Genomic DNA, 10,710 nt, shown 5'->3' with positions numbered 1-10,710 from the left:
GTTGTTGTTGTTTCTATCACACCTAACGCAAATGCACATACTTTTTAATGCTTTTTGTAAATGGCACTGGAGGTGAGCTTATGCATTATGCATGTTTGGACTCGCCTCAACTGAGCAGTTTATACCGGTTTGACTGGTCCTGTTGGTCCCACGTATTCGGATTACTCTTCAAGGAACCACGAAATACGTGAGCACACTCTTGTTGACATCATTTGTAACCCTAAACTTGTCCAAAAATAAACATTGCTACTTAATTTATTTGATAATCGTTAGCAAATAAACGTATTTTTTAACGGATTCCTCATGGAATTGATTAACGTGGACCCCGACTTAAACAAGTTGAAAAACTTATTCGGGTGTTACCATTTAGTGGTCAATTGTACGGAATATGTACTGAACAGTGCAATCTACTAATAAAAGTTTCAATCAATCAATCAATGGTAGGAGTCAGTAACAGTTGTCAGTATAAATGTAACCACTAGAGGGTGCTGTGCGCATATCCTTAGCGCTGAACCTTATCTGAACCTTATACTTCCGCTCCCCAAAGAAGAAACACACAGTCAGTATAAATGTAACCAGTAGGTGGCGCTGTGTGCACATATTTATACGTTCCCTCCCCTAAAGAAGAAACGCACCGGAAATGTTTCACCTCACAAACGGAAACATGATTTTCAAGATGGAGGGGGACGGGAGCGACAATGTAGGTTGATTTTTTGGGTATTTTATGTTTTATGGGGCACTTTCACCTTTAATTATCTTCACTTTGCTCTGTCAAGTTAATTGAAGTCTATTTAAATTATAAAGTACTAGTTTTGCGATGTTTTAATAACACTGAAACCTCGCTAACGGTTTGCTGTATCATTGTAGCTAGGCTAGCTCGTTCTCCTGTCAATTTGACCATTTTTTGAACTATTTTCTCAACTGGCTGTTTGCTTACGAGAGTTTGCATATTTGTTTCTATTAAAAGACAAGATAGCATAAATACTATGTCAACTGCTAGTGCTGTTACTTGTAGCTGCTAGCTAGCTAGCCAATAAAATGTATAACTTGGTACCAGGTGCTTGACGTTTAATTGATTGATTGAGACTTGTATTAGTAGATTGCACAGTACAGTACATTTTCCGTACAATTGACCACTAAATGGTAACACCCGAATAAGTTTTTCAACTTGTTTAAGTCGGGGTCCACTTAAAGTGATTCATGATACAGATATATACTATCATCATAATACAGTCATCACACAAGATAATCATCAGAGTATATACATTGAATAATTTACATTATTTACAATGCGGGGGTGTGGGATGTGGAGGTGTTAGGTTTGGTTGATATCAACACTTCAGTAATCAACAATTGCATCATCAGAGAAATGGACATTGAAACAGTGTAGGACTGACATGGTAGGATATGTACAGCAAGTAGTGGACATAGAGAGAGAGAGATCAGAAAGCATAAGAATAAGTATATACATTTGATTATTTACAATCCGGGGAGGTAGGATGTGGAAGGGAGGGTGTTAGTTTAGGGTTGAAGTTGCCTGGAGGTGTTCTTTTAGTGCGGTTTTGAAGGAGGATAGAGATGCCCTTTCTTTTACACCTGTTGGGTGTGCATTCCATATTGATGTGGCATAGAAAGAGAATGAGTTAAGACCTTTGTTAGATCGGAATCTGGGTTTAACGTGGTTAGTGGAGCTCCCCCTGGTGTTGTGGTTATGGCGGTCATTTACGTTAAGGAAGTAGTTTTACATGTACTTCGGTATCAGGGAGGTGTAGCGGATTTTATAGACTAGGCTCAGTGCAAGTTGTTTTACTCTGTCCTCCACCCTGAGCCAGCCCACTTTGGAGAAGTGGGTAGGAGTGAGGTGTGATCTGGGGTGGAGGTCTAGAAGTAATCTGACTAGCTTGTTCTGGGATGTTTGGAGTCTAGATAGGGTACCAGGGGGTGCATGCGTAATCGAAAAAGGGTTAAATGAGAGTTCCCGCCAGAATCGTCATGGTGCTTTTGTTGATTAGAGAGGAGATTCTATAGAGAAATCTGCGTTACCTCACTTGCACGCTGTTGATACTTTTTAGACCATAACGTTTGTCAAATGTGAAAAAAAGTTCAAACGTCTGGTGCTAAAGGCTTCAGCTAATCCCATATGTTTGATTTTGGCAGATGGAGATGGGAGAAAGTAAAGGTGGAACAGGTCTTCGCCAATACTACCTCTCCAAAATAGAAGAGTTACAGGTAAGCCACTTTTTTAGTTTGTGGAATTGTGCAGCATTTCTTTGGAAACAAAATAACTTGACCTTTCCCACAGCTGACTGTGAACGACAAGAGCCAGAATCTCAGACGACTGCAGGCTCAAAGAAATGAGCTCAATGCGAAAGGTGTGTTCAAATACTACTTTGGTTTAAAAGTGGCATTGATACGTAACCAAATGTATGGGTTTTAGTGCGTCTCCTTCGTGAAGAGCTGCAGTTACTTCAGGAGCAGGGCTCCTACGTAGGAGAAGTGGTCAGGGTGATGGACAAAAAGAAAGTTCTGGTCAAGGTTTGTTGGACGCTCCTCTCTTTTGCGGCCAGCGCACTTCTTTTTGCACCATGTTAACAAAAAATAATTTAACATTGTCTGCAGGTGCACCCAGAAGGGAAATTTGTGGTGGATGTGGACAAGAACATAGACATTAATGATGTAAGTAGTCACGTATGAGATTGTTTACACATTTTAAAAGTAGGAGCAAGAACAATAAAATATATTTTTTTAAGTTGCAATATTATTAGAAAGCATTTCAGCACATACACAATGTGAACATCTATAGTTATATTTTGATAAAAATGGGGGAAAACACGCTACTCGTAAACGGCGCATGCAGCAAACATGGCGGTTGACACAAAGTTGAATCATGAAATGTGAGCTGACCCAAGAAAAAAATCGATGCATATTTATCCGGGATAATACCAATTTCCTTGACCCAGCCGCACAAAGTAGTTGGAGACCTCCATGCTTTTCCAAGTTTTCTACTGTTTTGTTGTGTAGAATGGCATCTTGAGCACAATAGTTCGATATGTCTTGGAACGCAACAAACGTATAATCCTTTATCACTCAACAAATCTTTTTTGATAAGGTATAGGGATCTATTCCATTGCATAGTTAGATTTTTTTTTTTCTTGGACCGACTTTGGCCATTTGAGGTTGGTTGACTCACTTCTGAGAAGAAGTTGTGTCAAAATACATGCAATTAGTTTGTCGCTTTTCATGCGCGTACGTGTCAACAAGACCGGGTAAAGTTAAAGTACCAATGATTGTCACACACACACACTAGGTGTGGCGAAATGTATCCTCTGCATTTGACCCATCCCCTTGTTCACCCCCTGGGAGGTGAGGGGAGCAGTGGGCAGCAGCGGTGCCGCGCCCGGGAATAATTTTTGGTGATTTAACTCCCAATTCCAACCCTTGATGCTGATTGCCAAGCAGGGAGGTAATGGGTCCCATTTTTATTGTCTTTGGTATGACTCGGCCGGTGTTTGAACTCACAACCTACTGATCTCAGGGCGGACACTCTAACCACTAGGCCACTGAGTGACCACCATGAACACCAATCATTTTATTTTGGCTGGTAAAATTTTTTTTTCCAGAAATACAAAAAATGTAGACAATTGTCAAACAAATGTGTTTTGTTAAAACTCTAATGGTAACATAATTTAGCTGGTAGTGATCTTGGTATATGTTTTGTGTTGAAAAATGTTACTGTGAGTAAGTTGCAAACAGCACTTGTAATTGAAGGCTCTAAATTGTCAATAGTGTGAATGGTTGTTTGTCTGTCAGGGTTTTCGCAAGTCATTAAAAAGCATTAAGTCATTAAATGGATTTTGCAAAGATTAGGGCCTTTAAAGTACCAGTAGAATGGAAAAAATAAAGTTGCTTATTTGTGTTTCATTGCATCCTTTAAACCAAATGTTATTGTATTTCCAATCTGCCAGTATATGAAAATACCGTCCAAACATCACAAAATGCCACAATTTCAGAGGGCCATTTTGAATATGTTGCTCCGAATGTCTTCAGCAATTTCTGTAGATTCGGGGTGGGATGATGTCACGATGTGAACGCTTCTGCACTCTGACCATATCAGCAGATCAATCACACTGGAAATGTCTATGAATGTTCTCATTCATCCAGATCATTGTCATCTCAGGGCATTCAATCTATCGCAACTGGACTGTTTGGTTTGTCTTACAAGATGTTTCGCCTCTCATCCGAGTAAGCTTCATCATTTCGTGCTCATAGACTTATATTGGTCAGATCTAGTCTAGCGGCTGGTGCCAAAATTGCAAAAATTAGAAAGATGTGCTGTCCATCATTCACAATCCCTATATAAGACATGAACTGGTGTTTTCTTTTTTTATGTATTCTATATGCTTTATGCTTACAATTTTATCTATACAGACAATTGTATGCTTTTGACTAAATACTGTATATAATAACAATCTGCATTAGGACATGAGCACTACATTTGTTTTAAGTTGCATTAAAAAAGTAATTGAAAAACCTAGGATTAGATTTGCTCAAACCTGCAGATATTGTTTTCTACATTACCGGTAACTGGCGACCAGTCGAAGGTGTAGCCCGCCTCTCGCCCCAAGTCAGTGGAGATATGCTCTAGCTAACCTGTGACCCTAATGAGGATAAGCAGTATAGAAAATGGGTGGAAAGAGAAAAAAGTTGTAATATTACAAGTAACTATTATAAAAATATTTTCTTTAGTATGTCATTTTTGTTACTTTTTTCCAATGGACTGTATTTTTAATGGGATGTGTGGCTTTAATAGTCCTTCATACAAGTGTCAAGTGCACAATATATATAAAATCAAGACAAAGATAATTTTCAAATACTTCATCTTTGGAATGGGTTGCTGTCTTACAGGTGACCCCAAATTGTCGAGTTGCACTTCGCAACGACAGTTACACTCTGCACAAGATCCTCCCCAACAAGGTGGACCCTCTGGTGTCCCTAATGATGGTGGAGAAGGTTCCAGACTCCACCTATGAGATGATTGGGGGCCTGGACAAGCAGATCAAGGAGATCAAGGAAGTGATTGAGCTGCCTGTCAAGCACCCTGAGCTTTTTGAAGCCTTGGGTATTGCACAACCAAAGGTGAGCAACAGGTGATGCTCAAGTTTAGGAAGTTCCCTGACAGTGTCGTTGTTTTTAGGGCGTGTTGCTGTACGGACCTCCGGGTACAGGCAAGACCCTGCTGGCCAGAGCTGTGGCCCACCACACTGACTGCACCTTCATTAGGGTTTCAGGGTCTGAGCTGGTTCAGAAGTTCATTGGAGAAGGTGAGCGAGCTAATAATCTAACCTTTTACTGCTTCCCTTATCAATATTTTTCAAACATGTTAAATAAGTCTCAACTGTAATAGAATAAAATACAGCCTTAATGCTAGAATCCAGAATGGTTATAGTAAACCCTCAGATTACCAAAAAATCCATGACATTGTCTTGATTGATACCATCTTTTTTTCAGTATTGTTAGTACTGTGGTTAGGGTGTAGCGGTATTGTAGATATTGCGGTTTCAAAGTCTTTTACAATAATGACATGACTGTATCAAGTAAAAATTTGGTGTGTACTTTTTTCTGCCGCTTTAGTGTTGGCCAGGTCTAAAATTGAACTCCATCTCCCTTAATCCTCTGTACAGCATGGGGCTGACAAGATGGGGGGCGTGGAACGCCGTAAGCAGGATGTGAAGTGTGTTCGTAGTAGATGAGTGGAATAGTTTTTTGGACATTTCCTGAAAATATCATCTATCCATAACTGTATGAGTTATGTTGCTAACAATCACACGAACAAACCCTGTTGAAAACATAACCTCTTTGGTGGCGGTAAGAAAGTCTGCATTCTGCAATCCAAAGAGCACCACTTTCGTCTCAAGCCAGCTGGTCACGTCGCACCGCGTGGAGGGAAATCACCCCAAAAAACTGTACAGTTGGAAATATGAGTAAACTTAAGAGCTCTATAATAAATCCTCAATCCATCTTTCCACCGCTTGTCTGTCGATGTCGCGGGGTGGCTGGAGCTTATCGAGCTGCGCTCGGGCGGAAGGCAGCGCACACCCTAGACAAGTCGCCGCCTCATAAACTGTCACCAAGAAAACCTATTTGAAGACTGACATCAGTTTGTGAGGTATTTACGTTATTCAAAGTTAAATTTGTTGGTTAACTTTTTTGAGAAACAGCGTTTTCCAAACTGATATAAAAAATGTCCACTGTGGAGGACACTGCTTCTCGGAAAGTAAAAGTTGAAAGACACTAAAGTGAACATTGTTTTACACTGGATGTTTGTCACTTTAAAGACACTCATCTAAGTTAAAAAAAAAAAGTTTTTCTTAAAACAGTGGATGTTCCCGCACTATTCTTTACACTTAGAAGTACATGTTTGTAGTAATAAATATGACAAGCACATTTGAGCATTATGTTTGTGTTCAATTACAGTAAGTGTGTTTATCCTAAACATCCATGCCACTTCATTTGACACACTATGGCATTTTTAAGTCTTTTTTTGGGGGGGGGACATAAACCACCATAATCTTGTATGGTTGCCTTAATACCGTGATATTATCGTACCGTGAGATTTTGATACGTTACATCTAGAGATGTCCGATAATATCGGCCGATAAATGCTTTAAAATGTAATATCGGAAATTATCGGTATCTGTTTCAACCTCCCGATATTCCCGGGAGACTCCCGAATTTCAGTGCCCCCCCCCCCCCCCCCCCCGAAAATCAACCATTCTCCCGATTTCTACCCGGACAACATTATTGGGGTCGTACCTTAAAGGCACTACCTTTAGCGTCCTCTACAACCTGTCGACACGTCCGCTTTTCCTCCATACAAACAGTGTGCCGGCCCAGTCACATAATAAATGCGGCTTTTACACACACACATAAGTGAATGCAAGCCATACTTGATCAACTGACATACAGGTCACACTGAGGGTGACCGTATAAACAACTTTAACACTGTTACAAATATGCGCCACACTGTGAACCCACACCAAACAAGAATGACAAACACATTTTGGGGAGAACATCCGTACCGTTACACAACATAAACGCAACAGAACAAATACCCAGCACTAACTCTTCCGGGGCGCTACAATATACACCCCCAGCTACCACCAAACCCCGCCCAATCATGGTAAAATCTATTCATGGTAAAGTTACGTTGCTTAATGCATCCAGCGGGACATCACAACAAAATTACGCATAATAATGTGTTAATTCCACGACTGTATATATCAGTATCGGTTGATATCGGAATCGGTAATTAAGAGTTGGACAATATCGGAATATCAGATATTTGCAAAAAAGCCATTATCGGACATCTCTAGTTACATCCCTAGTTAGTTCAGAAGACTGTACAACACTTTTTTTCCTCGGCAAGACGAGTCAATTCTCAACGCGTGAGCGCTGAGTCTGCGCCAAATAACACCTGCTGTCTAAAATGAGCCGTTTTCAAATATTTATTTGTGGGCTCCTGTGACAAATCTGACAATTTTAGATTTTGCAAGTCCTTTTCGCCCTCGCTCAAAACAATTTATGATATAATTGTGGCAGCAGTATGCATCGCAACTTGCACTGAATATTTTTATTGATTACAGTCCCACTGTATTATGGTTGTAATATCTTTTGATGTCTGTAGAAAACAGACATTATTACATTATTACTATGGTTGTTTCATGTCCACGACAACATGGCCACAATGTGGAAATACTTGGTCAGATCCTGGATAATTGAAATACTTGGTCAGATCCTGGATAATTCTAGTTAAAACTAGGCTTCCGCATGCTGAAACACCGAGCCAACAGTCGCAGCTACCTACAATCACTAGTTTTGTTGTTACTTGTTAGCATTCTGTCTTGTTAGCATTGCGCGTCTGTGTTGTCATTCCACATTGTTCAAACCAAAGCTGTTATTGATTCCAAAGATAAAGTGTATCTTTAATCAAGAGTTCATCTCCACTTTGGCCGGGCAGCTTTTGGAAGCTGATAGAAGTCTTGTTAGCCTGAAGTGCTTCGCTGAATGTCCGATGATGCTGTTCCTTGTCTTTTGACATTGCACGTGTCAAAGTCTCACCAATGTGGAGATGGGTTGTTAATGAGGCACAAGTTGAAGATGAAGTCCATCAAAAAGTTGAAAAATTTGAGATTGTTGTGGTGAAGATAGTGTCAAGCTTAGCCATTGGTTAGCTGTGTAAGCCCTTAACTTGGAAACAGAAGTTTTGCTTGGTGATTATCTCTATTGATCATCACAATATAATAGAAAATAAGACATGTACTGTGCTGTAATACATAAGGATGAACGATTATGGAAAAAAATTAAAATTACGATTATTTTGGTTGATATTATAACTACGATTAATTATATGATTACTAATTAATTTGAAAACATGAGTATTTATTGCACCACCAAACCTCAACTTTAAATATGGTTTAAAGAAACGTGGATATAAATTAGTACCAAATAAACCACAAGTAAAAAATCATAATAGCAATAACAATAAGTTTAAATATATTAATATTAATCCAGTGTTTATTGTTTACACTTATTTTACCACCAGAGAGTGTGTGCTTTTTGTTTAAAAAATAATGTAATAAAATGTTTAAATGCAAAAATCCTCACTTGTATTGGTACAATACATTGTTGGACATTTTGACAAGTATCATAGGTCAATGCATTATAATTTTGTAAATGCATTAATGCTGGGTTGCATATCTCATTTCTATTTTTCTTCTTCACGGCTTAATTCAGTTCTGTTCTTGGGTGTTTAAATAGATACGAAAGAGCTTTGATGGAGTCCCGAAAACAGTGGTTCATAAAGTCGGGGGGGGGGAAAACGAAAGCGCTTTTAATGTCTTATTTTATTTTTATCTTGGTATCGACCACTGAAATCCTGATATCGTGACAAACTTAGCCAGACTTACTGGGAGCATGTTTAGTGTCTGTAGCTTTGATGCTAAAGGAGTTTGAACATGACAGATTTTTCTCACATTTGGTGCACAACCGTATTTAGACATGTTTTCATTTTTGATTGAATTAAACTTCTACATCACACTTCTAGGCGCTCGCATGGTACGTGAACTGTTCGTCATGGCCCGAGAGCACGCGCCTTCCATCATCTTCATGGACGAGATCGACTCCATTGGCTCATCTCGCCTGGAGGGAGGTTCAGGTGGAGACAGCGAGGTGCAGAGGACCATGTTGGAGCTGCTTAACCAGCTGGATGGCTTCGAGGCCACCAAGAACATCAAGGTAGGTCTCACACACTTTCACCCTCTGCAAAACCACCTAGTCCTAATCTTGTCTGTGACTCCTGCAGGTCATCATGGCCACCAACCGTATCGACATCCTGGACTCTGCTCTGCTCAGGCCAGGCAGGATCGACAGGAAGATCGAGTTCCCGCCTCCAAACGAAGAGGTATCTGCTTGTGTGTACTGCGACATAACGATGTTCTACATTCACACACACCTCTTTTCCCTCAGGCTCGTCTGGACATCCTGAAGATCCACTCCAGGAAGATGAACCTGACACGCGGCATTAACCTGAGGAAGATAGCCGAGCTAATGCCCGGAGCCTCAGGCGCTGAGGTTAAGGTGAGAGCTGCCTCATGAAGGATTATTTGTCAGCATCCTAACAATATGAATGTGTGTTCAGGGAGTGTGCACGGAAGCTGGCATGTATGCGCTGAGAGAAAGAAGAGTGCACGTCAACCAGGAGGACTTTGAGATGGCTGTGGCAAAGGTTGGTCTCCTTCTTTCTATCTTCATGTTAGTCGCCCAAAGTGTCCAACAGAAGAGTATACACCTGTCTGATTAGATTGATTTGACTTATAGTCCGAAAAATACGGTAGTTGTAATGACAAGCAAACGATCCTATTTTGGTCTGTGGTGAAGGAAATCACAAGTAGTTGCAGATTTGCCAGAAGTTAATGTATGCATGGGAAACATTGTATTCAGCTCCAGTGCAAGATTTGCATCAAAAACTGAGCTGTTTAAGTAATGTTCAGTTTTTGTTGTAATTACAAGAGGAGCAAAGTATTAGAAATGTCTCACCATGTCAGCACCGCATGAATGCAAGTGTATCTGTGTTGTGTCTCCAGGTGATGCAGAAAGACAGCGAGAAGAACATGTCCATCAAGAAGCTGTGGAAGTAACTTCAGACACACATGTATATTTTTTGTTTATGGTTTGCTTTCTAAGTGTTGTCCTAAAATAAACATACAACATCACATGGTCGTGTAAAACATTTATTGTTACAGTAGGTAGCTGCCATCAATTATGTAAGCGTATTTCTGCCCACTGCATTGTTAGATTTGGCACTTTGAGCAAGTTCATCCCACAACCACTAACACTACATAGTCGACATTTCAAAAGCGGGTGTAAACTGGGAGTAGATCAGTTTGGCAAGTAGACATGTTAGCTAGGTCCTCACCCAGGACAAGGGCACCCACTGGGGCTCCAGACGCACGCGGTCTAGAAGGATATGAAGTTCTGCAACCGCACTGAGCAGCTCTTCCTTGACCAGAATGTAATCCATCCAGTGACCAAAACTCTGCTCCATCTTTTCTGCTGACTGCCTCATGTCCTGGATGTCATGCTCCTGTAACGGCAACAATGTTGTGTTCTTGATGGCTGTGGAGCGTGTCGGTGTTTCATTGTGCATCTTTC

At 40.4% G+C, this 10,710-nt stretch overlaps 2 protein-coding genes across 2 annotated transcripts in view; one reads left to right on the top strand and one right to left on the bottom strand.

The window, feature by feature from the left end:
* Positions 1–581: 581 nt before the first annotated feature.
* Positions 582–10,271, top strand: psmc5 (proteasome 26S subunit, ATPase 5). Its single transcript, XM_062055692.1, has 12 exons — positions 582–700; positions 2,158–2,229; positions 2,303–2,372; positions 2,438–2,535; positions 2,620–2,676; positions 4,906–5,136; positions 5,195–5,321; positions 9,104–9,294; positions 9,362–9,460; positions 9,526–9,636; positions 9,698–9,784; positions 10,143–10,271. Exons 1-12 carry the CDS (start codon positions 641–643, stop codon positions 10,194–10,196), a joined length of 1,257 nt encoding a protein of 418 aa, XP_061911676.1. The 5' UTR covers positions 582–640; the 3' UTR covers positions 10,197–10,271.
* Positions 10,256–10,710, bottom strand: part of mpp3b (MAGUK p55 scaffold protein 3b) — a 32,534-nt gene continuing 32,079 nt past the window's right edge. Inside the window, 1 exon segment of the mRNA XM_062055691.1 lies at positions 10,256–10,642. Within this exon segment, the coding sequence (XP_061911675.1) occupies positions 10,463–10,642 (180 nt within the window). The 3' untranslated portion in view covers positions 10,256–10,462.

This window comes from Entelurus aequoreus, linkage group LG08, assembly GCF_033978785.1.
Source record: "Entelurus aequoreus isolate RoL-2023_Sb linkage group LG08, RoL_Eaeq_v1.1, whole genome shotgun sequence".
In the NCBI taxonomy this organism is placed as follows: Eukaryota; Metazoa; Chordata; class Actinopteri; order Syngnathiformes; family Syngnathidae; genus Entelurus; species Entelurus aequoreus.
This window is presented reverse-complemented; position numbering and strand designations above follow the sequence as displayed.

Coding starts and splice junctions, on each gene's coding strand:
- psmc5 (XM_062055692.1), top strand. CDS start 641: ATGTTTCACCTCACAAACGGAAACATGATTTTCAAGATGGAGGGGGAC. Junction 2,373..2,437: donor AAATGAGCTCAATGCGAAAG/GTGTGTTCAAAT, acceptor TATGGGTTTTAG/TGCGTCTCCTTCGTGAAGAG. Junction 5,322..9,103: donor TCAGAAGTTCATTGGAGAAG/GTGAGCGAGCTA, acceptor TCACACTTCTAG/GCGCTCGCATGGTACGTGAA.